Genomic DNA, 27,977 nt, shown 5'->3' with positions numbered 1-27,977 from the left:
AACAGAGAAATGTCACTCACTGTCCAAGTGCTATCAGCACAGACGCTGTTGTCAATAAATCAGAAGTATCTAGGAACAGCTTGAACAACTTTTATTATTTTTTTTTTCTCCTTTAAAGTGCTTAAAACGTAAATAACAAGCTCTTTATAAACATCGGTGGCGACTATTAAAACATGAGACACACAGAACCCGCTTCCCACGTACACGAAGCACGGGGGGAAAAATCAACAACTCCCCGAACCCCGACACTTGTCTCGGCCGTTTTGGGATGTTTCTTCACCCCACGTTTGTAACACAAGACACGTGGCTGTTTCTTCACAGACGAGTCGTGAGGCTGGGCCTACGTGACACCTCGGTACCCACGTCCCTTGGGGTTTGTTCCAGTTGAAGGACTCGCCTCGGCTGCTCTTCTGGCCCAAACTCCGGGCCCGAAGGGGCAGCAAACACAAAAACGGATCGCTCGGCTTCTTTATAAGCAATGCACCCAGCTGTGGGGCTGACAGAACAGAGCAGGTGAGAGCAAACCCTGCAGAAAACCCGTGGAAACAGCTTGGGTGCGGGGGAAAAAAGAAGGACAGAGCAGGATGCAAAAGGCAAAACACGGAGTTATTGCTATGGCTGTGTCTGGAACTGAACCAGTGAAAGGCTGCGGCTGGCCCAGGCGACCTCCCTAAAATCCTTTTTCCTGCTCCTTTCAGCACAGAGCAAGAGCCCCGGGTGTTACCCTGGGGAGCACCAGCGTGGACACTGCAGGATTTCTGCCCTAATTAATTTTTTCTCCCCTAATAACATCCCTTTGACGTGGGCTTTTATTTTTCAGCATCCCTGCCCCTTCTCCCTGCCCTGCGCAGCTCTCCTGATGCTGCTCCAGCTGCCCACAGCTCCTCCCTGCTGGTTCCAGGTGAAAGGGAAGGCTTTTCTACAGGACACGGGCACCCAGAAAGGCAACCCTGCTCCCAGGCCGTGGGAGATTTTGATTATAAAGGCAAAGAGAAGCTTCTTTTTTAGCTCTCCATATAACGAGAGCGAAACCCCTTCCCTCAGGCCCTCACGTCTTACACCAGAAACGCAACTCCCCGCATCTGAGACACATGGAGGAAGAGAAAGATGCAGGTAGCGAGGTGCAAAACCCCAGAGGACTTCCCAAATCCCCTTTAAGCTGATGCCTCCCACTTCCAACAGCCTCAGGCTGCGAGCACGACCCAGTCCTGTCTTCATGCGGCTGAATTTTGTCTTGTAATACCTGCCATGCCCTACCCTCAGCATCATCCCTTGGTGTCTGCATCTCCCCTGGGGACAGGAGGGCTCTGCTGACTGCTTTTAGGAATAAATTCACCTTGTTCGAATTAGCAGGCAAAAAGGTGGCCAAGCCACGTTGCGCTGAGCTGGAAATCAGATCTCAGAGCCTTTTTTTTTTTGTAGGAAACTGCCGTTGTTCTTTTGCGAAAGGCACCATTTTTCAGTCCTGGTAGACACGGAAACAAGTAAGGAAAAAAAAAAAAAAAGAAGAATATGAAGCTAAAAAAAAAAAATCCAGGAACTCTTTAAGATCTACGGAAGAGAAAAGACGCCCTGCACGTGGAGACAGCTCAAGTCCCACACGCGCTGATCCTCCAAAACACAAGCAGAGGGGGAGCAGCGCCTCTTTTCGGTGCCCTTCCCCAGCATCTCCAAACCAAAAGGCGCTGCCAGGAGCGCTGCTCGCCAGCCTCAGACCGTCACCACCTACAGCTACTACACCAGGCGTTCAGGGAGCCTCTCCACGGCCACTCCGAGCTAGCAAGAAGCACCCAGCTCCCGAGAGAGCTGGCCTAGGACGTCTACGGGTGGGCCCAAGCTCCCCTGGGCGCGTAAATGTGATATAACTCTAGCTGCTTTGGGACGAATACTGGCTGGAAGGTGATTTTGCATCGATTAGCTGTCACAGCATGTGCTGGCGTGTGTGGGGCGGCTGCCTGAGCTGCGGGGATGTCATGCACGGGGGTGGCAGAGCAGCCTGTGCACACCAGGGCAGCCTTTGCACACCAGCTCTGGTCCTTAGGGCGTTGATTATCCTGCTGTGTTAACGACAACGCCAAGTGGATGGCGGGGGGAGGCAGCCGGTGGAAAGCAATTCCTGCAGACGCAGGATTTGGGGGGGTTAATACTGATCCTAAATCTCACCCGTGGTTTGTGCACACAGGTGGAGAGCTGGGCGGTGTGCGAGGAGCTCTCCCCCAGCACTGATGGTGCACGATCCTTCTCCCAAACCTATTCTGAGCTGCACCACGACTGCGGCACAAAGCAAAGGAGCCAGCACAGCTCCCGACCAGGCAGCGACGTGGGATCAAGCCCCGACTCCAGCACTGCTGCTTCACCACCTCCAATACCCCCAGGTACTGCCACGGAGGAGCTGGCTGCTCAGACACCCTTCATTTCGGGGTACAACACGGGGCAGGAAGGGGAAGAGGCACCCAGCAGCAGCCCCTCGCCCTGGCTGCCCGGCTGAGCGCACTCAGGGCACGGCGACGCGCTCCTAGACCCTCCCCCAGTTTTTTCACCCCGATTTCTTCCCCGTTTTACCACTCCACCAGCCAGAGCACACCAGTTCAGAGAAGGGACCGCGGACGAGCGTAGGCGGGAGAGCAGCAGCAGCATGACACGGCGAGGGCGAGGTGGTTTCCAGCTCTCTCAGCGTCCCTGGACCACTGAAAGCATCGGCAGGACGAGCGCCCGAGAAGGTGCCACGAGGGCAGGGACCTCAGGAGGGCTCCGCTCCTCCCCATAGGGTGGAGGACAGCCTCCCACCCTACAGCTCCCAGGAGCTGGGTGAAGCAGAGCGCCTTTCCTGCTACACTCTGCGAGCAGAAGCCCTCTTGCAAGAGGAGGGGGGGGAGTGCAGGGATGTTTGCAGCGCGGTTATTGCAGAGGTGCTCGAGGCAAGGGCTGCTGGGCTCCGCGAGGAGGTTACTTGGTCTTGGTTTCCCCTCCCAGGGGGATCTGGAGGAGGGTGGGAGACTGCTCCATGATGCGCACCAGCAGCTGGTCAATGTAGTTCTCCAGTTCCTGGATGTGCTCCTCCTTCTTGCTCAGCTCCTTCTCCCTCTGCAGCAGGAGCTGGATGAGTTCGTCGTGGGTCAGGTGGTAATACCTGGCCGACTGGTCCAGCACGCCGGGATCCTGCGGCAGAAACCAAGAGGAAGGGTCAGAAAGTCAAAACCACCGCTCCCCTCAGCCTTGGCAAGGTGCTGCAGCCCCCAATGAGGTCAGTTTTTCCTGTTCTTGCCTCGTTTCCAAATCTGAGCGGGTGAGCTACCACGTCTCGTGGTCTAAAAACAGCTAAAAACATGCCACTGCTTGCCCAAAAACCACAGGAGGTGGAACATGGAACAACTGCTGGGACATCCAGGCCCATACAGCCTCGCAGAGCGCTCCCACCGAGTGAATCATTTAAAAGGGTTTCCCCCGAGACAATTTCAAACCTCAAGAAACAGCAAAAAGCTAAGGGCAGGGGCACAACTGACCCCATGAGCCTGGCATTCCCTGCTCAGGGGCTTCCTCCTTCCCCAGTCCCCCAGCAGCCAGCCTGGCTGATGGCACGAGAAGGGAATTAAGGGCTGAAAGAAGGCACGCAGAGCAGCTGAGCACTTTGTTCCTACCTTTAACTTCTTGGGGTCGGCTTTCTCCGGGTGAGACGACGGGGCCAGGGGCTGGATGCTGCCCGTGGTGACCGTCTTCAGCTTCTCCAGGCCGTTGCTCAGAGCCTGCGTCAGGCTGGACTTGTGCTGCTGCTGCTGCTTCTTCTCCTCCTGCACCACAGCGCTGATGGGCTTCACCGGGTGAGGGCTGGGTGGAAAAAGGAGGTTTTTAGCATCCTTTCTTTCATATTTAGCACCCTGGCAAGCTGGGGAGCAACGCTGCTGGCTGTCCCTAAGGGTTTTAAGGGGCGTGGGACCCACTGAGCAAATTTGGTCACCTCCAAGCAGTTAAATCACCCACGTGTGCGTTGCTCGAAGCTCGCCTGCTCCTAGGGGAGAGGAGCCAGCGCCCTGCAGAGCCCACGGCGCTCCCCAGCACCGTTTCCACCCCAAGATGGGACCTGCACGGACAAGGAGCCCCAGGCTGAAGCTCCAGGCAACCAGATATTGGCACAGCCCGGGGAAACTTAACCCAGGTTCCACAAAAACATGGTCCTGAACCACAATGCATCAATTCCTGCACTGCCCCAGCCCAACAGCCAGGCTTCACTACGTTTTCTTTCGTTTTTGCTTCACTCTCCATCCAGAAGATTGAGTGCAGCGCGTTGCTTTTCAGCACGATGGAAAGAGAAGTGACCTGACGGCACCTTCCTGCAAGCAACGGACAGACCCGTGCACCGTCCTCGGGATAAAAAGGTCTTAAAAAGATCTTAAATCCTACCCAGGACCTCCAGGAAGCCTCCGCACTCCTCAGGTGCAGCAGAAAGCCTACAAGGGGGGTTAAAATCCCAACAATACTGCAGGGGAAGGGGGGCGTTGTGCTCACAGGGCCTCAGCTCTCGAGCGAGGCAGGCGAAGCACAGCCTGTCTTCACAAACAGGGACCTCAGGCGTCGGTGGGACGAGGCGTGGGAGGCAGAAGAACACCCACGGTTATCGTGCGAGCTGCCAGCCGGGCTGACAGACGCCTCTCCAGCCCAGCTTGTGCTGTGAGTGCCCGGCTGTGCTTGATTTCAGCTTCCAAAGCAGAGCAGGCAGCTTTCAGCCCCGCCGCGGGGCAGAGCTGGCAAGGTGAGGCCGGGATGGAGGTGGCATCACGTCAGGCTTCGGCCCCGAGTCCCCAGGGCTGGTGTCCTTGGGCCTTGTGGGCTGTGGCAGGTCAGGATGTGCCACACAACGTCCCCATCGTGCTGCCAGGGAGTTCTCTTCGCATCAAACGTGCTCTCCAACCACGGCGATGCCTCCTGTCACCCATTTTCTAGCAGCAGGAACACCGCCAGGCTCCAACAAGCCATTAAAGCCCCTCGTCAGAGCTGTCAGAGCTGTCCAGCTGCACAGACAGGTCCCACACAGCTCGAAAAAACAGAGATGGATCCCACAAACCTGGGTGGGAGCCCACTGAAGCATCAGGGCTGGGGAAATCAGCGTTGTGCACGCCAGCCTCGAGCACCCAGTGCCCTGCCTTCACTCCTTTCACCCCAACTGCAAGCAGCACGATGACCCCCAGCAGCTGGCTGTGTCCTTTTGTTACCACACGAGATGGGTGAGGGTGAACCAGAGAGGACCAAGGGCCAGGAACAAATCCTGAAAGACGTTCCTACACAGTCCTTTAAAAAAAAAACAATCCAGAAGAAATGATTTTGCTTGCTTGAACCACGGAGCAGGGCTGCAGAAGCAGGAGGCACGCCTGTAAGAAAAAGCCTGCTGGCAGTCAGACACCGGAACCATTTCTAAGCCCTAAATGTGTCTTCTTTTGCCCCAAACTCGAAGGCCACTCGGCAAAAAGAAAACCAGCCCCAGCCCTGGGGTGGCAGCGGGGTAACCGGGATGGGCTTTGGTAGCAGGGGCTGGTCTCGGGCAGCTCTTGCTCCTGTTGCCAGTGGGAACGCAGGAACTTCTGCAGGGCTGAAAAACACTGAAAATAAAAATAAAATGATCCCATTCTTGGCCAGGAGAAGCCTGATTCATGGGGCCGGGCACCAGGGCACTGCCAGCAGCAGTCAGAGGGTCACTTCACGGCCCCATCCGACGTCCCGCTGGGCCTGCTGAGATGTGGGACCCGTTTCCAGCTGCAAATCCACTGCCGTGCCTCCAGGTGACCATAAAGAAGATGAAAATTCACGCCTTTGAGGTGAGACAGCTCGAGATGAAGGCAGCACGACCCCGGCCCCTCTCCCTGCGAGCCTCGCTGGGTCGCAGCACGGCTCCCAAGGTCGCTGCTGAGCGCAAACGAAGCCTGGGGGGATTTCCCTGCAGCAGCTTAGGAATTAAGTCCTTTATCTGCCCATTAAAATGCTCCTCACAGCCAACAAGGCAACAAAGGACAAATCCAAGGAAAATGCTCCGACTCTCCTTGTGTACGCCGCTGCCGCACCCCAGGGCCAAAGCTCCCTGCAGACAGGGGTTACAGAAGGAAAGGGATAGAAAAAAAAACAGGAATTGCATTCAGATCGCCAGGACTGGCACGTGGGTGAACCTGAAGGGTCCTTTTAAGACAACAACGACCATCACTCATCACGGTCCTTCTGCCTGCTCCAGGTTTGAAGCTTTCCTTCGTCCTTCCACCTCTTTTGTGCCATACATTTCTTCTGCACGCCTCGACCGTGCTAATAGACCCTTCTGGGAAAAGCAGGTGCCACCACAGGGAGCTCGCCTCTCCCCCAAACCAGGCTCATCTCCCCAGCCCTGTAACGCACTCAGAGCCTCCCGCAGAGACCCTAATAACTCTTCCAAGTTCCTTGAACCATAACACCAAAAATCCACGCCATCCCCGCCTCTACAGGCAGAGGAACCAGCCCGGAGATGCTCAAGGACTTCTGAGACACGTAAGGTGACAGAAGCCAGCACCAAAAGGACGAGGACCTCTTCAGATCCCCCTTTCTTCCCTCGAGTGGCTGCACAGGGTGCTGAAAGGGGGCTGGGAGCACACCTTATTGACTCCTCTCCCTGCCCGAGTTCCCCCGTAGGGCTGGCAGGACACTTCTCTTTCCATGAAATGCTCACAGAACTCTGTGTATCCGCTGCCTGCAGGTTTTGAACAAGGCAATCGGACAGAGAATGAATAATCCAGTTAAGTATTCAAGGACCTGGCCTTGATAAAGAAAAAAAAATCCCTTATCAGCCCCATCTCTTGCTGGTCTTTGCTCCCAGCATCATTCTGCACACCAACCCCACGCCAAGGAGGGATCCTCCTGCAGGAGTGGAGCTCAGGTAGGTTCTACCGTCCCCATCCTCCTGTCCTCTCCCTCCCCAGGCACATTTCCCACATTATTCTTGGGCCAGCAGGGATTTGATCACTTCAGCAGCCCCAAAAAGCTCCACTTGCCTTCTGTCAAGCTGATCAAATCACTGCCAGGAGAACCAGGTCCCCCTGTGAACCGTAAGAGTTTCCCAGCACAGGGAACCTGACCCTTGGTGCTCTGGGCAGAAGGAGCCTGGGCCAACCTCCTCCTGCCCAGAAGGACCTGAGGAAGGGCCACCAGGGAAGCCAGAAGAAATACAAGACACAGAGCAAAGCCTCCGTGCCCTAAACTCAGCACTTTTCTCCACTCCACAACTTTTCTACCAGCAAAAAACCTGGAGGAAGAAAGCTTTCTTTCCTCCCAGTAGCCCCATGGCTAAGCCCTGCTTGGTTCCTTACCAGTGGGCACCTTGGCAGAGGGGAGTGGGGAAAGGCATTTTGCCACCCCCCCCGGCGAAACTCATGTTTATTTTGGCTACGGAGAGAAGTTTGTAGTACCTGGAGGTGGTTTATAAAGGGAAAAAGGGACCAAAGCTGAATGAACGGAAGGGGCAGGAGCCGTGCACATGCCACGAAGGAGCTCACGAGAGCTGGGCCAGCTGGAAGCTCTCCTGGCAGCCACGCTTTGCAAGCAGGGGGGAGATGATGGAGCCAAAATCAGCACCGAGCAAAATGCAGATGCCATTTGTGGCTGCACATCCAGCTGGGGCAGAGCTCGGCCGCGCCAAACCTTTTGCTCCGGATTAGGGCGAAGAGGGGAGAGCAGTGGCTGTTCCCCACCGAAATCCGAGAGAGCTGAGGGTTTGGGCAGAGCTCCTGGGGACCACAGGTATGGATCAGGAGGGGAAGGAGACGGAGGGCACCTCCGTGGTGTCCGGGAGCTGCCGACAGCGAGCTGGGATCACACCTCGACCAGAAACACAAACCCTTCGCCTTCCCCGGAGTGCTCACCTGGTCGTCTGCTGGCAAAAAGGCTTCTCAGCTGGCTGTGTCTCCCTGGGCAAAACCACGAGGGCTGAAGCTGGCGTGTCACCGGACTGCAGCCAAGGGCAGGGCTGGGCTGCTGCTGCGCGGCTGCTGGCGGCAGGGGAGGGGAAATGGAACGGCTCGGGGTTAGTGGCAGCCACGAGGAAAGGGGTGGAGAAGGCCAAGGGCTGGCTGGCATGCAGGGAAGGAGGCTCCCCGGGGAGGTTAGTGGGCTGCAGGGTTTCCTCGGGGAGCTGGGGGAAGCCGAAGCCTTGGCCGAGCTTTTCGGGCGGCACGGCTCGCACGGGGAGGGGTTCTGGTGGTTTTTCCACAAAAGGGTTGCTCGGGGCGATGGGGCTGGCTGCCGGGACAAAGGGATTGCCCGGCACTGAAGCATCCCGCTCGTTCCTCTCCTCTGCTCCATCTGCCTTCCAGAAATCAGCCTTCTTGAAGTCCATCCTGCTGTCGGATGAGCGCTGGAGCTCGGATGGCCGGCCCCGAGCCTGCCCGCGCCGCCCCGCACCGTGCCCTACCACCAGCTCCAGCTCGGCTTGGGGTGGGCTGTGCCCAGGCGCTAACCTTTGGGGCCAGCCCGCTGCCTCCTGCTCCTCCACGGCCGTCCAGAAAGCTTCAGACTGGCCCGAATCCAGCCTGGAAGACGGGGTGAGTCCCGAAACACTCAGCTCCTCGGGGAACTGCTGCTGCTCGGGGGCTGTCTCCAATTCATCACCGCCTCCCGGCCCCGGGGATTGAGGGGATGAAGCTGGCTGGCTCCAGCTCCCCAGGGAGAGCTTCGATGGGCACGTCTCAAACCGCTCGGCCGCATCCTCCCCGCTCATCTCCGACGGCTCCGTCCCCAGAGAGGCGTCCCCAGGGGCTGGGATCTTGGGAGCAGCCTCAGCGGTGGCAGCTCTGGGTGCAGCCAGGCTGGGAGGTGCCAGGACGGACGTCTCGCCGCTCGGGGACAGCTCCACGTCCCCCTGCAGACCCTCAGCACCTCCCTCGCCGCCCTGCTGCCTCCCCTTCATCTCACACCCCTCCTCCTCCTCCTCTTCCTCTTCATCCCCTTTGCCCCCCGCGGCCGCGAACCACCTGGGAGGTTTGGGGGGAGGCTCTGGGGGCGACGCATCCGAGCCGGGCACCACGATTTCCTCCTGCTCCCCTCGCACAGCCGGCCACGGGGACAGGACCAGGCGCCTCTCGTGCACGTCGGAGCTGAGCCTCAAGCGGCCCTCGCCGGCCTCCAGCCTCATGCTCGCCTGCAGCCGGTACACCGAGGTCCTGATGTCAAACATCTCCTCCCGACCCCCCGGGGGACCTTGGGGATCCCTTCCCGGCTCGGGGAAGCGTCTCAGAGCCCCCTCCGGGAGCACCCGCGGGGGCACGGCGGCCACGTTGCCCCCCGGCAGCGTTTGGGAGGAGGTTTCGGGGGGGAATTTGCTCCTGGGCAGGATGCAAGCGGCGGCGCCGGGGGCGCTTTTCGCTTCCGAGGCGCCTTCGCCGAGGAACGGCCGCTGCCCGAAGGCGCTCTCCTGGCCGATGCTGCGGGTGCTCTCCGAGGGCTCGGAAGCGGTTTCGGTGGCGATGGTCATCCAGCCGTTCTCCCCCAAACTCGAGCTTTCCTCCTCGTTTTTCTCCTCGCCCTCCCCGTCGCGTTTTTCAGCGCTTCGTCCCGCCGAAGCCTCCTTTCCCGGGGAGAACGCCGGCGCCCAAACCATCGGCGTGCTGCTCTTCCTCCTCCTCCCCCCGGAGCCGGCGGACACGGGGCTCAGCACGTCCTCTATCACCGTCGCCTCCTGCGTGGTGCTCACCAGGTTGGCCCCCACGTCCAACCCGGAGAAATTCGTCCAAGGCATCAGCGCCGGGGCCACCTCGCCGCCGACCTGCGGCTTCTCCAACGCCTTCGCCCCCTTCTCGGCCGATCCGCCCGCGGGGCTCATCCCCTCGGGATCATCGATGAAGGCGATGCCCTCCGCCAACGCTGGAGCCGAGAGGTTTTCCTCCTTCGCCTCCGGGTTGAGCCTGCTGCTGGCAAAAGCCTCGAAGGTGGCGTCCCACTCGGAGAGAGGAGGAAGAGGAGCGCTGGCGGCTTGCTCGGCCGGAGGAGGAAGGTCTCCGTGCGGCGGGGGAGCGGTTTCGGGCACGGGGACGCCAACGTTTGGGGCTGGAGGATCCCTCAGCGGGTCCGGGAGGCGGAGGGAGGCAGGGGGGCTGCAATCCGCAGAGGAACCCAAGCTGCCAGCAGCGACCTCTGTTGAAGCAGGCGGCCCAGGCGGGGAGCTAGAGAAAAAGCGAGTAGGTGAAGGAGAATTTAGTACCTGCTCCGCCACGAGGTCCTCAAAGAAGGGGTTGCTCTGCAGGGAGCTGAGGAAGGGGTTGGTAGGGGACAAGCAGCCAGGCTGGCCGGCTCCTGCAGCGGGAGGGAGGTGAGCGGGCGGCATGCGAGCGGCGGCGGGAGGAGGAAACGAGCGGGGAGGAAAAGGAGGAGCGGGAGCAGCTGAGCTGGTTTCTACCTGAGGAGACACTTCCAGGCTGTGGAGGGAAGACAAAAGGGTCCTCCTGGTTAGTGCCGCGACAGGGCTGCACGCACGCGCGTAGGGGAGTTATTAGAGGGGGGCTAAACGCGGTTTTCTTCTCTGGTTTTCAGCCACCAGTCCTCGAGGATTGCAATCTGGGGGCTCTAGGGAGGTTTCTCCAGCCAAAACCTCGCAGGCAGGTGGAGGTGACCCTGACCCCAGCCCTCCCCAGGCTCTGCTGCAACAACCCAGCCAGCAAGGAACAGCGCAGGGGTGAGAGAAGAGGCCGTGAGCGCCGGCTGCTCATGCAGGTAGGACGGGCAGGCACCAGCTCCACAGGGCTCAGCACCACGAGCCAGGGGAGCTGCTGTGGGTCTGCCCCCTCGGGCAGCTCCACACCGGCTCCTTTTCCCCGTGGAGCCTCACAGAGGCCCAACTCATGGCTTGGGAGAAATGGGGACATCGATGTGGCCCACCGAAGTTTAATTGAGGATAAATAATGAGGTTTTATAAAGGAATTATTCTGCCAACGTGCACAGGGCACGTGCAGCCCGGGCCCATTATGGCATCATCCTGCCCCACTGTCAGCGCCCTGCTCAACGGCAAAGTGGCTCGGGCAGCTATTTTCGCTCATTGTGGATGGTTTTGACACGCACACACACACAAAAGAAGTATTTCAAAGCACAAAAATGCCACCTTGAGGCAAACGCTAACATTTTGTGGTGTCCTGGAAGCTCTGCGCCTCCGTCCGCGAGCGATGCGTGGTGCGCCAGGACCTGCGCCCACCACAGCAGGGCTAAGGGACCCCCTGCTCCTCTTCTGGCAGCTCCAAAGCCCCGCTGCAAACCCCAAAAACACCCCGACAACTCCTCCTTCCTCCCTTGTTTAAGTTTCTGAGCTCGGAGATGGCATTTGAAGGGCATCTGCCTGCATGCACACGGCCAAACCAACTCCGGCACGCACCAGACACTCCGCCAGCTGCTGCTGAGCAGAACCAATCATCCAGGCACCAAAAAGCCCCCCAAAAAACCTTCATTTCCACTCAAAAGCAGCATCTCCCTCAGCGCTGCGGGCACAGACAGCTCGTGGGTGCCCTCTCCTGCTGTCACTGAGCAGCAGTGGTGCCCGTCCCCAAGCCACACCAAGGCCACGAGGCAACATGCCAGGGGCTGCACAGGGAGACAGGGCCACCGAGCTGCCCCAAATTCTCTCAGTTTGGTGTTTGCCATCCCAGCCCCTCAGCAGGGCACACGTTAGCCACGGGCTCCTTCACCACTCGCTGTAAATTCACCTTTTCCTCTGATCTCCCTCAAATTGAGGCTCTCCAGAGGCTCACGGTATCCTCCAACAGCCTCCATCTGCGGCAGGAGCCCGCGTTTCCTTCCTTTTATTTATTTTTTATTCTCCTGGTGAACATCCCTCCCCCAAAACCCCCTTCCAAAGAGGGATTTCCACCGCCTGGCCCCACTCCTGCTGGTGCCCACCAAGCAAGGCTCGCCAACACACCAGTTACACCAGTAACCAGCATCAACCTCCCCACTCTGGTTACTGGCCGGGTGCTGGCAGCAGATCCACGCTCCCCAGGAGCAGAAATCCCACAAAAATCCTGCAGAAATCCTGCAGAAATCCTACAGAAACCCCGCTTCTCTGGGAGGAAGGAGGCTGGCAGCACGGCACGCTCCTCTAGAGGGAAACCTCCGCTCGCAGCAGATCTCTGCTGACTCACCCTCCTCCTCCTCCTCCTCCTCCTCCTCCCATCCCCAGCTCCGCCAGCCAAAATAAATAGCGGGTACCTTGCTGCCCTCATTTATTTGGTTGGCAGCGCTTCCCCGGCGCATTTTAGCCTCCCAGAATTTAAAAAAAAAAAAGGGAAAAGAAAATATTGCTGAGCAACCGCCTGATGGAAAGGCTCCTGGAAGCAGCTCGCTCGGTGCAGGATCTCCCCCCACGGCTCGCAGCCTGGGTTTGAGGCTCGGTGCACCAGAAGCAGGAGGGGTGGTGGCTGCGCCCTGCAGATAAAGAAAAACCAGGCTTGGGCTGAAAACAAAAAGCAGGTTTGGGGCAGGGCAGGGCTCGAATCTAGCGAGGTTAAGAGCTGTGCTGAAGGTGGGATGGAAAAATCCCTCCGTGGGGCCGTGGAGAGCTGTGCCCCATCACCCGGGGTCAGGATTTCCAAGCCCCTCAGGCACACGGGTGCCCCCCCAGTATTTGGGGACAGGGTTTTGGTGGCTAGGATGGACGGATGGATGTGTTCTCAGGAACGTGGCCCCTCGTGCCGCTGAAAATGGAGACAAAATCTCCAGATTTGCCCCCAAAACCACAGGCACAAATTAGCATCGAAGAGCTGGGCAGCTCGTGCGGACACAGAAGGGCCAAGATGCAACCCTGGGGGCTCCTGCCGGGATCCACGGTGCCCTGGTCCTGATCCTGCCCCAAAACCTTCCTCCAATTCCCGGCATTTCAGAAATGAAATCATCATCATCATCATCAAAGCACTTTTTAGGAGTGTGTGATGAGGAGCGAAGAACTCAAGTCAATTTTTGGCCTCTGCTGACTATGGAAAAGAGGAGTGACAGCCAAGGTGGGGAGCAATTTCGCATTTTCCTCCCATGAAAGCAGAAGGAAAGGGTTCTCATCCACAAACGCTGATGATTTATATAAAAAATATATATAATAAAATATACTTTTATATAAAAAAAAAAGGAGTTCAACTTCTCTCTCTGCCTATTGCCCGGCACAAGATGCGGCCCCGTTTTATCATCCCAACCCAGGCCGCAGGAAGCGGGACCTGTGGAGCTCCGATAACATTGTGGGAAAGGCTGAAAAATCTTCAAACCGATTGTGTCTTGCCCGAAATAACCCTGCTGAGCTTCTTCCTCACATACAACTCCTGACCACCGCAACCCTAAAACACAACAAACACCCAACGAACTGGCTTTTTTTGTTTAATTCAGGCCTCCCTCTCTCCTCCCACTTCCATCCAAGCTGATATCAAAGCCCTTCAGACACCAGGGCTTAGAGAGCCCGGGCGAAAACACGGTGGACAAGAACAACCCAGAGCAGAAAACTTCCCCAAAACAACCCCGAGGGGTTTTGCAGAGCAGGCAGCTCCGTGCCGGACCCGTCCTCGCTGCAGGCTGATTTGAACCTGAGCTGGAAGGTTTCTTTCTAATTTCTAATTAGAGCTTTTTGCTAATTACAGGGTGAGGTTTTTCCATCTCGCAAACACGACGGCTTCTGATGCTCTCTCCCCCACGTCCCGCTGCAGGGGAAATTTGACCGAGCCGAGGGCACCGAGGAGGCTGCAGGAGCTGCAGAGCTGAGGTTTGCAGGTCAGGAGAGTGGGAGGGAAAAAAAAAAATAAAATCCCTGCTGCAGATAACTCAAATTTAAGGCATAAAACTGCTCGATTCAGGGGATGCTTCTCCCTACGAACCAAAGGTTAATCCGTCTCCGGGTGCAGAAGTTGCCCTGGTAAATGAGTGGCCGGCTGGCTTCTCCTCCAGATGCAAATGGGACGCCTACAAAACACCCACGGAGAAGCCCTGGCAGCTCTTCCACCGCACGCCTGAGAGAGAACACGGGTTTGATTATTGAAATACAGACGGCATCGACCCCTGTGCTCGCCCCGGCACCGCCAGCACCAAATAAATCTTCCAACAGCTTCGGCTCCAACCTCACGGCCCGCGAGGTCACCCAGTGTGAGGACAGGGAAAAAAGAAAAAAACAAAACAGAAAAAATGAGAGTTTTTCCTAAAAGGAGCTGATCTGTTCTCCATTGATGACCAAGGATGAGCCGTTCTCCACCAGAGACTTTTCCTGCCACGTTTTAAGCTCGTTATTCCCCACCTGGAAATTGCCGGGCGCAATTAGAGCCCGCTCGGATGCTCGGGGACATCCCAGAAGGGGCCCCTGGGAATCTGTTCCCTCCAGCCCGTGCTGCTCCGGAGGGGTTCCTATTTTGGGGAGCAAAACCTGCAGCTGGAGGAGTTTCTCCTTACGAGACATCCCCTTGGGGATGGGGTCCTTGTCATGCCCGAGAAGAGGCAGCTGCAAAGCTGAGCTTGGTGCACGCCACGGCAAACCGAGCCTAGGCGAAGCTTCAGCTCAGCTGGAAGTCAAAAATAAATAAAATAAAGCAATCCTGAGCGGTAAGACGCTGTCCTTCCCCAGAGACCAGCTTCGTTTGGCCTCACCCAGAAGCAAACCCGCAGAAAATCCCAATAACGCAGCAGCCCTCTGGATTCCAGCAGCTGCTGATTTCCTCCGGCTGCTTTTAACCCCAGGGCACCGTGCCCTCGGTCAGCCCCCAGGTCCCTACTCAGCTGCTGGGGACTTTGGGGACAAACGTGGGCTTTTTGGTGACAAAGCCAGCACCAGAAGGGCACGGGCACCACCTCGCCTGCGCCGCGAGCAGGGGTTGAGCTTCATCAGCGCGGGAGGAATCACCACGTGGAGGGAGAACAGCCGGAGATTTGCGGTCGGGAGCAGGGAAGGCTTGGGGGGGGAGGATAGGAAGAGGAAAGAGCAGCGTCGGGGTTAGTTACTTGAGAAATATTAATTAATTATCTCTGATGAACAAAGTACTGCAGCCCGGGCCAGAGCAGCGATGCAGAGGGGGTGGAATGTCAGTAAAAAAGTGATTGCATGTTGCTGCGTCCCACGTCCTGCTTGGGATGCTAGGGAGGTTTTGAGGTAGTTAAAAGGGAACAGGGGAGGCCCCTGAGGCCATGGAAATGCCTGGCACGACCACGCCGCAGGGGGATTCGCCTCCCCTTCCCCAACCAGGCCACACGGAGCTGCTCTGTGGCACAGGAGAGGGGAGAATCGAGCTAAAAATCCCCCCCTTTGAGAGGCGCAGTGCCAAGGGAGCATCCCCACCGCCACGATCCCACCTGAGCCGGGGGAACTGATCCCCCAGCGGTGCTGGAGAGCATTTCCCAGCACAGCCACGAGCCCGGGGCAGGCAGATCCCACCCAGCCCGGGCACCGACACCCCCGTGGCACTGACCTGGGTTTCTGGGGGCTCTCTTTGGGCTCCTTGGACGCGAACCAGCCGCCGGCCCTGCTCTTCTCATCGCCTGCCGCGGGCGAGCCTCCCGTTTTCTCTCCCTGGCCTTTGCCCCCCGTGTCGCTCTTGGTGCCCCCGTGGTGGAAGAAGCCCCCTTTGGGTTTTTTCTCGTCCTTCCTCGATTCTTCCAGCTGCTTCTCCTGCCTCGTCTCCGCCGACGACACCATGGGGGCCGCAGCCTGGGTGGGTTTGCTCTCCGAGCGGCCGCTCTCCTCCATCCTGGCCCTGCCCAGGTGGTTGCTGAGGGTCACGGCTTTGGTGGACACCTTCAGCTCTTCCTGAAGCACTAAGCTGGGAGGAGACGGGATGAATCGAGGCTCATCTCTCGGCTGCGTCCTCTCGAAGCCCCCCCAGGGCGTCTCGGGGGGCTCTGGGTGCAGGGGGACGAAGCCAAACCCTTCCTCTGACCTCCTGGGGCCGCCGGGCACGGGCAGGGGCGCGGAGCTGCGTGGGGCAGGCGTGGGGCTGTGCAGGGCAGGCTCGTCGCCGTAAACGTGGCTGCCGTTGATGCAGAGGGAGGAGCGGGACACGGGGTCGCTCTTTGGCTTCAGGTTTTGGATGATTTTCGGCTCCAGGACCGGGCTGACCTGGGAGACGTCGTCGCTGAAGGCTCTCTTGTGGGTCAGCCTCGGGGACGGCAAGAAGTCCCTCACTGCAGGGGGGTGGGAAAAACACAGAATAGGTGAGGCCCCGTGTAAAAGGCTTTTCGTGCCCTATCTGCTACTTAAACACTGATGAGATTTGTAAAATTATACGGGTTTTTCTCCCTCCCAGGCTCTGCCAATTGCTGGAAACACAAAGCAGGGGTCCCAAGCACGAGGCTGCACAGGCTACACGACACACACACACACACACACATCACCTCCCCCTCCTGATCCAGACACACATCTTTGCAAGACAAAATCCTTTTCTGAGACAATCCAAGATCTATAATAACTGCAAGAAGCCACCCAAAAGCTCCTCACAGGGCTCGTGCCTCGGTGTGGTTGGAGAGTTTGCCTCGAATTAAAGCCGCCGAGCCCCCGAGCTCTGAGCAGCACGAGTCAGGTCAATGCAGCGCCGGCTTCTCCCTCCGGCAGCTGCTGCCAAAAGCTCAGCAGACTCCAGAAACTCCCCGAGGAATCGCGTTCGGTGATGCTCAGCCGCTCTGCCCTCCTCGTGTCCCTCACCACGGCACCAGCCCGGTGCTTGAGCTGGCTCCAGCCATGCCCAGGAGGTCCCCCAGCACCCCGGGACTCCCACCCCATCCGGGAACTGCCCGTCTCCAGCCCATTAAGCCCTTTAATTACGTTTCATTTTCAAGGGACGGCGAGAATTAATTCACTACAAGGGCCTTGTTTGTTTGCAAATCGCCTCCCTCCCAGCGCCAAGAGCTGGGATTGCTTTAATTACCAGCACCCGGTCACTGCTTCGCCCCCCGGCCACCAGCACCTCGTTAGGCAGCACCGTGCAGCTTCCCTCCTCGAGGGTCACTGCCACGAGCTGGTGTTTGTGACCAGTTTTGGGGTGGCAGGGGAGAAACGACCCCACACAACCCCTGCAACCTGTTGCCTATAGGGTTGGCGGCACACGGGCTCGTGATGTGCACGCAGCAGCGCAAACCAGCCCCGGAGCACGGCTGTCTGCACACAGGCTTGGCATTAAAAGCAAAAATTGGGGTGTTTTCCCTCATTTTAGCAAGCACGGAGAAGGTCTTGGAGTGCTCATGCAGGACGCTGCTCCTTAGGGAAGGAATTAGTGACCAGGTTTGCAGGAAAAGCCGCAACAGCAACAAAAAAAAAAGGGAAAAAAAAAGGCTGGGAGAGAGATTTAAAGCCCTGATCCTCTTACCGGAGCGCTCCGTGGACAGGCTGCTGTGTCTGCTGGGGGATTTGGTTCCCTCGTTTGCAGCCGGGCCCAGGCTGGCCGAGGAGATGGTGCTGTCGGAGCCCAGCGAGGTGTTGGACTGCGTCAGGGACGATTTGCGCAGCTTGCTCTTCAGGAAGCCTTTGATTTTGGACTTCTTGGCCCCGACGTCGAAGTCATCCTCCACGTCGAGGGCGCCCACGCTGCTGGGGATGATGGCAGAGGCCGACTCCAGGTCGTATTTCTTCTTGCCTTTCATCTTGTCCTTCAGCTTGCCGAAGGGCGAGCGCGGTTTGTCCTTGGCGGACAGGTCGAACATGCTGGCCGTCAGGCTGCTGCGCGTGAACTGCACGCTCACTTCCACCTCGCCACGCTCCTTCTCCTTCTTCCCAGCCTTGGAGTGGAGCTTGTGCCACCTGGGGACGGGGAAAAAAGGAAAGGAAAGGGGTTTCCATCGTTTTCCAGTGCTGCAAACCCCAGCACGGGGGTGTTGTAGGGCAGCAGAGCCCACACCGACACCAGGCACCCCATGCGTGCCAGGAGGATGTCACCAGTGCCTGAGTCCTCTGCCAGCTCGGAGGTTGCTGTGAGCCCATATTTAAAAAAAAAAGACAGTTTTATCCTGCTTTTTGGTGCATAAAGGCAGTGACTCAGAACAAATCCTTCTGTTTGGGGTTGGCGCTGACACCGTGTTACACCAGGGGTCGGTGATGGAGGGTGCAACACACCCAGACCTCTGCTGGTTTATATATAAAATATTTATATTTCTGTAATGGCCCCCAATGCCCCAATTCTGCAGAAATTCCACCAAAAATGAGGCAGCCAGAAGCCCAAAGTGGAGCCAGGAGGCTTGTACCCATCTCACGGGCTGCTCTCCGCACCCAGGGCATCCCCCGTGTGCCCCGAGGCCACGAGAAGTGGGACAGGGACCCGATAACACCCCCGCCACTTATCACAGGGCTGCAGGAAGGCAACAAGACCGGGTCGGCCCCGGGTTTGTCCCCACAAAGATTTCCTCCCAAACCACCCCAGGCAGAGGAGGGTGAGACGGCCGCGGCTTTGCTGGCCCCAAAACCCAGCCCCGGGGGATTTGCAGGGTGCTCCAGGAGCTGGAGGAAATCTCTAAGAGGTGCGTTGAGCCCGTCCTAGCGACTTCCCAGCAGCTGAAAATCCCCGCTGAGTTTTCCATCCTTGGCGTTGACTGGAAAGGAAAAGCCAGGGCAGGAAAATGTGAAGCCACGGGGACGGGCGGGACCCTGCTGAAATCACCGGGGTTGAGGAGGAAATTCAAAGCACGAGAAGTTCCTGAATTCCCAAATCAGGAGGCAGCGAGGAGCACCAGCACTTCACGGGGTGAAATCCTCCCCGAGCCCAAAGCTCTGCCCCAAAGCTCACCCCTTCCACCCCCACAAAATGCCCGATTTCAGGTTTTCAGCACCGAAAGCTGAGGCTTGGGAACAGCCAGGGCTGCAGGAAGGCGCACGGAGCCCGCAGCCAAACCTGGGAGAGGTTTAGGGGGGGGGAGATGAGTGATGTGAGGCTGACTCATCGGACGGGAAACATCCCGAGAGGCATTTTTATACCTTACATCACCCCGTGGAAAAAAAAATAAAGGAGCGAGAGAGAAAATCTGGGTGGGTGAAGGCAAGGAGAAGCGAGGATGAGATGAAACAGCCCGAGAAGCCCTGCGCCGCATCCCCCGTGCGTCCCTTTTAATGCTGCAGTCATTAAACCTCATTTGGGTGCTCGCCGGCGACGCCTTTAAAAGAACAAGCCTTAAACCTGCTTCAAAAAAAGAAAAAAAAAAAAAAGCCATCAGCTCAAGGAAAACCTCTGCTTACACTGGCACAGGACCACGGAGCTATTTTGGGCTGCCGAGAGCCAACCAGCAGCCGGTCGGGAACGCGCCTCGGCGAGGGCGAAGCGGCATTTTGGGGCAGGGCTCTCAGTGAGTGGCACCCGCTGAGCCTCTGGGAGGATCGAATCCTTTCACATCGAGGTTGTTTTGGGGTTTTTAATCCTCCCCAAAGCCTGTCTGTACCTAAAAGGGGCTGAGAGAGGGCTGGAGAGGCACGCTCAGCACCCCAGCCTGCTCCTTCCCTCGTGCCCTGCGCCTGGGCACGAGTTCCCCGGACCCACAGGGCGCATTTACCCCTCGGGTGGCTCAGGGGAAGGAAGGGCCCAGCAGAGGAAACCACAAAGGGAGAACTGGCTCCCTGCAGATGCCCCAGAAAGGGGAAGCAGCTGGGGGCCCCGTGGAGCTCTCCGGATGCACGAGGTTCCCTCCTCCTGCTCCGGGATCGCTGTGCGCTCATGTAGGTCAGCGCGCTGCTGCGGCACAGCCAGAAACCTTCCCCGTGCCGAGGATCCTCTCTCTCTCTCTCTCTCTCTTTCTCTCTCCTCCCACTCACCTCCGCCAAGGAGAGCAGCGAGAGGCAAAAAGGAGAGCGGGGAGGATCGGGGAGGAGAGCCCAGGGGCTCTTTGCTGCCGCTGGGATCGATCGGAGCCGAGCGGGAGGCGCGGAGAGCAGCGCGCTGCCCCCATCCTCCCTCCTCCCCCCCCAGCAGCCTCCTGGCTCGGAAAGTGCTGAGCAAAGGGGAAAAATAAAAAGAGAAAAAAGGAAAAAAAAACAAACTCCTGGCGTGGAAAGGGAGCGGAGGAGCTGGTGGTGAAGGGGGGCAGGTGGCCACACCGAGGATGCTGCGCTCGGGGTCAGCGCCTGGCCCGTGCCCTCCCCGCTCCTGTAAATGAGTGACCCGGATAAAAGCGGCTGGAAGCAGTGGGGCACGGAGCAGCATTTCCCTCCTCGCAGCCAGCAGATAAATGTCACACGAAGCCTGCTGTCCCCACGGCTGGGGAAGCTCCATCAGGCCACGGGTGATCGCTTACAGGAGGCACAGGGAGCACCCAGTGAGGGTGGCGCTCCTAAAAACGCCCCGTTGGGTACCCAAACCCAAAGGGGAAGGAGCTCGGGCGCCCCCAAATCCATCAGGGAGAAAATACGTTTGGGTTTGAGAGGTACCTGTCTGCATCGGGCTGTTCCCCAGCTGCCAAGATGGCTCGGGGGGCACGGAGCCAAGCCTTAATGGAAATAATCACACAGGGGGGATCCAAGGGGAGACCGAGCCCAGGCTTCCCGTCCCTCGTCCCTTCCACGACTCCTTCAGCACCACACCAGCAGCTTGGCCATCCCAAATTCCTGATCTGAAAGCCCTCCCACGCGCCCCAGGTACCTTCAGCAGTGGTGTCCCAGTCTCACTGCCGGACTGGTCCCAGCAGCAGGTTCCTGAGAGCCTCCTCGGGTGGCCAAATCGCTCGGAGACCTCACATTCGGGGCTGCAGGCAGGGAAGGACGCACGGACAGGGCGTTCCTGCAGCTCTCCAGCAGCCGGCCTCCTCCCCAAAGCTCATTTGGGGTGGACGGGGTGGCTGAAATTTGCCTCGAAGCGATTTGAGGTGCTCCTGCCCCGCAGGGCTCGGCTGCACGAGCTGCAGGACGGAGCCAGACAGCCCAGCACGGAGCCAGAGCCTCGTCCCCGGCCGCACCAGCCCATCATTTACTGCTGAATCATCCCTGCACCAAGGTCAGCCCTGCTGCCAGAGGAGCCCCACGTCTTTAATTAGCGACACAGACAGGGCTGGGGGCAGCCCAGAGCCCTGTAGGGTTGGGGGGCAGAAGGGGAGATCCAGGGGAAAACCCCAAACATCTGCAGAAAGGGCTCCTTCTCCCGAGGGCCCGCGGGGAGGAAGCTCACAGGGCCCAGAGGGGAAGCAGAGGGTGGGAAACGACCCAGGGAATTTGGGCTCCCCGCCTGGGTCTGTGTTTTCGACGCAGCTTCCCCCAGGGGCGCAGGGAAACTTTTTGCTGGGTAGCTTCGTTCCCTGTCGGTTTGTTCCCTCTTGGTTTGTCTCGTGTTGGTTTTTTGATTTGCGAGGTGATCCCTGCGAGCGCAGATGGGAAACAAACCCAAACAAACCCAAAATGATCCCCCCCGTGGATGGGGAAGGCAGGGGACGTCCATCTCTCCAGGAGGTCCTCCGAGAGCTCGGAAAGAAGCTGCAGCAAACTGCTGGGCAGGTAATTAGGCACGCTAACGAGGCGGCTCTGCCCTGCTCCTCCTGTGGGTCCGGCTCCAACAAGCCCAGCCCAGCACGTAACCTCAGCACGAGGTCTGTCCCAGCCAGCTCCCGAGCATCCTCACCACCTCCCCTTGGTTTTGGGGTTTCTGGGGTGGCCCCAAATCCATTCCTGCCACGTTCAGGAGCTGGAGAAGGGAGCGGGACAGAGAGCAGGGATGGACAGGAGGTATCAGCAGCAGCAGCACGGGAGCAACCAGGCACAACTCCAAAACGCACCAATTTATGCTGAAAAACTCAGAGACTTCCCCCAGCCCAGCGCAGGCTGGGCAGGGAGGGAGGAAGAGGAGGGGAGGGAAGGTTGAAGGAGCCGTAAAAAGGAGTGTGAAACATTTATGAATGGAGAGGAGAGGGTGAGAGCTGCAGGCAGCAAGCAGGATCCGCAGCTAAATTTATCTGCGTACGCTCCGGAGCTTCCAAGGTTTGCATCCTCCCTGCCTGCAGACGCCCCGAAAAGCCAGGCAGGAGGGATTAGGACCGCTCTGCTGGCCCCAAAAGCACCAAGAAGAGGGAAAAAAAAAAGAGCCCTGAGATGATTCTGCGGGATCCCAAAGCGAGGAGCTGCTGGGCAGGCTCCCCCGGTGCAGCTGCAGATTCTGGGGCACGGAGAAGGAGGTGGAAACGAAGGCAGGGGTGGGCAGGAGCAGCTCGTTTTTCCTGTAAACCCACGGGGAAGGGCTCCCAGAACCAAGCACCCAGAGGCACGAGGCTCAGAACAACCTGCTGGGAGAACAACAGAGGCTGGGAGAAAACCCAAACCCTGAGCCCCTGCCGAGCCCCGAGCTGCAAAGCCCTGGCCAAGGAAGCCGATCCTCACGGCCACGGGCGGTGCACGGAGCACCCCGAGCTGAGTTTCATCAGGACCAGCCTCTCCTGCTCCTGCCCACAGGGTTTCGACACAGCACAGCATTTCCTGGCCACGCCGTGGGGATGCAATGACCCCTCGGGGCTGCCTTTCCAGCCCCAAAAGGAGGATTTCGTCACAGCCCACAGCATGCGAGGTGCTCCCCATCGCTCTCAGCCACCCCCAAGAACCCAATTCAATATTTTTCACCTCCTGAACCCACTCAAAGGGCACAGCCACCAGCTGGGGAAGGCCCAACAGCCAGCCAGAGAGCCCCGCAGGGATTTGGGGACCATCCCTTTGTCCCAAGGATGCTCCTCACCCCTCCAAGGTCCCTGTCACGGCCGTGGGCAGGGTGATGTGACCTCCTGGAGGTCTCCTCCAGCTCCCCAGGGCCACGCTGAGCTCAGGGCAGCATCCCCAAGGGCTTCAGCTAGGAAGGGTCAGCACCCAGAGGAATGGCACAGCACCAAGGATTTGTGCCCCTGGCCTCAGGCTGCTTCCACGAGGGACATTTCCACGGCTGACTTTGCACCACGGCTCTGGGCAGGGATGGAGCAAGGATGCTAGCGGGACCTGGCACTGTAAAACACTAAATTTTGCTCTTTTACACCCTCAGCATCCACGTGTTTCCACACCAGCAGGGCTCCGTCCTCACCCCCAACACAAAAAGCCACCACGGCGATCAACACAGGGGAAAAAATAAGCTCTGGGATGGGCCCTGTTGACCAAGAGGGTTAAAAATAAAAGCACAAGTCAGAAGTGAGGAACGATGCTCTGCACCACGGCTGTGTCGCCAGCCCTGAGCCGTGGAGCCTGGTTTAAGCCCTGGGATACCCAAAAAGGTCACGGGAGCCCTGGGGCTGCTCCTGGGCGGCTCCCGGAGCGGATTTTTCCCCCAGACACAACAGGGACGTTCAGGGCTGAACCAGGCAGCTCCTAAATGCCACCGGACGCCGGCCCGGCTCCGAGCCACAGGTCCAAGTTTGACGGCACTTTTTCCATCAGGCTGAAAACAAGGAGAAAAAAAAATAATAAAAATCACCACCGGGAAAGTTTCCGCCCAACAAAACTCAGCAGTGAAACGAGAGCAAGGTCAACACGCTGACAATCAAGGCCTGTTTTGGTTTGTTGTGTTTTGTTTTTTTTTTTTTATTATTTTTTATTTTTTCTCCTCGTTTTTGGGACCTTTTCAAGCCCGCAGCAGTTTCGTGCCTCGGAGCAAGGGCTGCAGATGGGATCCTAAAACTAAAGGGGCACTGAGGGAGCTCCCCATGCCTTGAATATTGTAGGAAAAGGGGAAATGTGTAGGGGACAAGAGGCAGGAGCAGGGCTCAGCCCCATAGCATTCATCATCACAGTAACACCAGCTCCCTCCCTGCCACTTCCCCACCTTGTCCCCACCAGGGTTATCTGCATGGCACAGCCTGCGTATGGAGGTGGGGAGCCTGGGCTCATTTTGCCTTTTTTTTTTTTAATTTTAAAAAAAGCTAAAAACTTCCTCCTAAACAAGCTGTTGGTGACGGGGCTGGGTGAGGCGTCACAAGTTGGTTCCCCCTGTGAAAAACACGCAGCAGCCTGCAAACCATCCGCCTTACAGCGAGGCCGACAGCAGAGAGATATTTTTAGTAATATTTGCCCAAAACCCAAATGTTTTCGATGTCCAAACTCCACTTTGGGGGGTTAACGTGAATGGAGATGCCCGGGGTGCAGCCTGAGAGCCCCCACAACGTTTCCTATGCTCGCCCCCATCCCGGAGGCCCCGGGTGAAGCTAAAAAGGCCTCGAGAGCTCCTGCGAGGGGAAGTCGGTTCTCCTGATGCAAGCAGAGCTACAGGAAGGGAGGGAGACAAACAGCAAAAAATAAAAATAAATAATAATAAAAAAAAACAGGGCACCCCCAGCCCTGCGCCTCAAGGCCTCGCACCCCAAGGCCCACAGGGTCTGGCCAGGGCGCACATTGCCCCACAGAGCAGCGGTCCCTGATGCCCAGACCTTTGCCACAAGCCCTATAAACCCCTCCTGGGATTGCCACAGACTCCTTAAAACCCTCTTGGGATCGCCACAGACCCCATAAACCCTGCTGGGACCGCCACAGGCCCCTCTCCTCACAGGGCCGCAGCGCTGGTTTGAATTAGGGCCGAGCTGAGGGAGCCAGGCCTGGCTTCTCCCCGGCGCCGCCCGCAAATAAAAGCAAAATAAATGCAAATTGTCCCGTTTTCTCCCATTTTAGGGCTAGCCAGAGTGGGTTGTAGACACCAACAAGCTGCAGGAAAGCGCTCACAACCCCGTTGCACGCTCGGTGCCCTCCCGGCCGAATTCCTCGGGTTTTGGGGGCACGGAGGAGCCGGGTGTGTGTGGGGCCAGGCTCAGAAAGTTCCTTCCCCGAAGGAATTTCATCCGCATTCCTGCCTCCCCGCTGCCTGGCAGAAAGCTGGGGAACGCCGGGCTGTTTTTAAACCCTTCTGGGAGGAGGAGGAGGAGGAGGAAGGACGGCGAGTCCTCCCCCCGCAGGGGGATCCCTGCTGGAGGCAGCGCCTAATGGGGCTGGGAGCAGGACCACGGGATGGGGAACTGCACTGGGACAAACTGGGATGTGGCAGTGAGATGTCCCCAGGGGGTGTAAAGCCACCAGACCCCGCGTGGATCCATGCTACAGCCTCCTGGGGGGGGGCTTGTGGCACCCCAATTCCTGGGGGAGGAGGGATCCTGGGGTATTTGCAGCCCTGGGACTCCGTTTGGGGTGATGGGGAGCCCTGGGACTCCTTATCCCCTATGAAATCCTTCTGGGTGCTCCCATGGACCCCATAACACCTCATTAACTGCAATCCCCTTTTGGGGGCACACACAGACCCTGTGACACCTTTCGAGGGTCACACATGGGCCTGGTGGCACCTCATTAACTGCAATCACATTTTGGGGGCACACACAGACCCTATGACACCCTACTCCCTGCAACACCTTTCCAGGGCCATGCACGAACCCTGCAATCCCTCACTGCCCACAATCCCCTTTTTGGGGACACACTTGGACCCCACAACCCCTCATTGCCTGCAGTCCCTTTTTGGGGACACACATGGACCCGGTGATACCTCATTGCCTGCAAGCCACTTTTGGGGACACACACAGACCCTGTGACACCCCATTGCCTCTACCCCCCATTTTGGGACCCACACGGACCTGGCGACCCCCCCGTGTCTCCCACCCCCATTTTGGGGCCAACACACACCCAGTGACCCCCCCATTACCTCCCACTCCCATTTTAGACCCCACATCCCCCCTCCCCACTCAGTACTCACCCAGGACCCCTCCACCCCCCTATCCAACCCCTTTGGGGGGTGGGTCACCCTACCCAAACCCTCCAACACCCCAACCCCCCCCCCCACCCTAGGGTGCCCCCCCCCATCTCCCCCACTCACCCCAGCTCCGCCACTCGCCCGGGGGGGGCCGGGCAGGGCAGTGCCAGGCTGCAGCGCCCCAGGAATCGGTCGGCACCCAGCAGGGCTCTCTGCAGCAGGGTGATGGTGAGGACGGGGGGCGAGCCGAGCTCGGGGGGCAGCTCCAGGGCGCAGCCCTCCTCCTGCCACTCGGCGCTGCCCCCGCTCCGCTCCGCCACCGCCGTGCGGTGCCGCTGCCGGCCCAGCTCCAGCACGGCGTACACATCGCCGGGACCCGCTGCTGGGCTGCTATTGCTGCTGCTGCTGGTGCTGCTGGTGGTGGTGCTGGTGCTGGTGCTGCCGCCGCCCTTGCAGCGCAGTCCCCGGGCCCGCAACGCCGTCACCTGGACGTGGGTGGGCAGCCAGCACGGTGCAGGCTCGGTGGGCAAGGGGGCGGCTCGCAGCAGGGCCATGGTCCGGCTCGGCTCGGTTGGGCTCGGGATAACGCGACCCGGCTCGCCCCGGCCGGGCCCCGAGCCCCCCCCAGCCCCCCGCTGCTGCTGCCGCAGCCGGGCCGCAGCGGGAGCCGCCCTGAGCCCCGCCCACAGCCCCGCCCGTGCCAATTAAGCGCGCTCCGGAGCCCCGAGGCCACGCCCACATGGTCAAAGCCACGCCCACTCACCCCTAAGCCACGCTCGTTCTTTCCTAGACCACGCCCATATCTCCAAAACCGCGCCCGTTCATCCCTAAACCACGCCCATTCATCCTTAAGCCACGCCTATATCGCCAAAACCACTTTCATTCACCCACAAGCCACGCCCATTCTTTCCTAGGCCACGCCCACATCGTCAAACCACGCCCATTCATCCCTAAACCACGCCCATTCATCCTGAAGCCACGCCCGCATCGTCAAAACCACGCCCATTCATCCCTAAGCATCGCCCCGTCCTCCCTAAGCCACGCCCATTCTTACCAGACCACGCCCACACCGCCAAACCCACCCTCACTCACCACTAAACCACGCCCATCATTGCCCCAAGCCACGCCCACACCGTCCAAGCCGCGCCCCACACCACCCACTCACCCAAACCACGCCCACTCCCCCGTAAGCCACGCCCACATCGCCAAGCCAACACCCATTCACCCCCTAAACCACGCCCATTCGTGCCCAAAGCCACGCCCACTTATCCATAAGCCACGCCCATTTCCCATAGGTCACGCCCACAGCGCCAAACCTGTGCCCATTCACCCCAAGCCCCACACCGCACCCCGGGGCTGCTGCTGGCAGCGTTCACCCTGCTCGTGCCTGCTGCACGGTGTGCGTGTGGGTGTGCACGTGTGTGTGTGAGTGTGCACGTGTGTGCATGCACAGGCATGGGTGGGCATGCTGCTGCTTGCGTGTGCACGTCTGTGCGTGCACGGCCATGGGCACGCATGTGGGAGCATGTGGGAGCATGCACCTGCTTGTGTGTGCATGCATGGGTGTGCATGTGAATGCATGCACATGTGCGTGCATGCATGGATGTGTGTGCATGTGTGGGCACATGGGGGCGTGCACGGGTGGGTGTGTGAATGTATGGCATGTGTGAGCGTGCATCTACTTGTGTATACATGTGTGGGCATGCACCTTATTGTGCATGCATGCATGGGCATGCGTGTGCATGTGAATGCATGTACATATGCACATGTGTGTGTGCATGCATAGATGTGTGTGCATGTGTGGGCACAGGGGTGTGTGTGAATGCACTGGCGTGTGTGAGCATGCTCTTGCTTGTGTGTGCACTCGTGGGCATGCACAAGCATGGGCGTGCATGTGTGTGCATGCACGTGTGTGCGTGCATGGCTATGTGTGGGTATGCATATGCATATGTGTGTGTGCATGCATGGGCATGTGTGCTTGTGTGTGCATGCACAGGTGTGTGTGAGCATCTACCTGCTTGTGTGTGCACGTGTGGGCTTGCACAGGAATGGGTGTGCATGCACAGCCGTGTGTGTGTGCACCTGCTTGTGTGCGCGTGCACATGCATGTGTGTGCATGCATTGGCATGAATAGGCAAGCGTATTCATGCACTTGCTTGTGTGAGCATGCACCTGCTTGTCTGTGTGCAAACATGCACATTTGTGCATGCATGGACATGTGTGAGCATGCAGTTTCTTGCGCTAGCTTGCACCTGCTTGTGTGTGCATACACGTCTGTGTTTGTGCATGCACGTACAAGTGTGTGCATGCACGTACAAGTGTGTGCATGCACGTACAAGTGTGTGCACGCACAGGCATGCCCGTTAATGCGTGTGCATGCACTTG

General features: G+C 58.6%; 1 protein-coding gene across 1 annotated transcript; it reads right to left on the bottom strand.

Moving 5' to 3' along the window:
• Window positions 1-70: 70 nt before the first annotated feature.
• Window positions 71-26,220, bottom strand: RAB11FIP5 (RAB11 family interacting protein 5). The gene is made up of 6 exons (XM_084286250.1): window positions 25,716-26,220; window positions 17,301-17,731; window positions 15,411-16,122; window positions 7,869-10,163; window positions 3,639-3,825; window positions 71-3,159 (listed from the first exon to the last, which is right to left on the bottom strand). The coding sequence occupies exons 1-6, from the start codon at window positions 26,144-26,146 to the stop codon at window positions 2,947-2,949; spliced, it is 4,269 nt and encodes a 1,422-aa protein (XP_084142376.1). The 5' UTR covers window positions 26,147-26,220; the 3' UTR covers window positions 71-2,946.
• Window positions 26,221-27,977: the final 1,757 nt, after the last annotated feature.

Source organism: Netta rufina (genome assembly GCF_964035555.1).
Source record: "Netta rufina genome assembly, chromosome: 4".
Lineage (NCBI taxonomy): Eukaryota > Metazoa > Chordata > Aves > Anseriformes > Anatidae > Netta > Netta rufina.
This window is presented reverse-complemented; position numbering and strand designations above follow the sequence as displayed.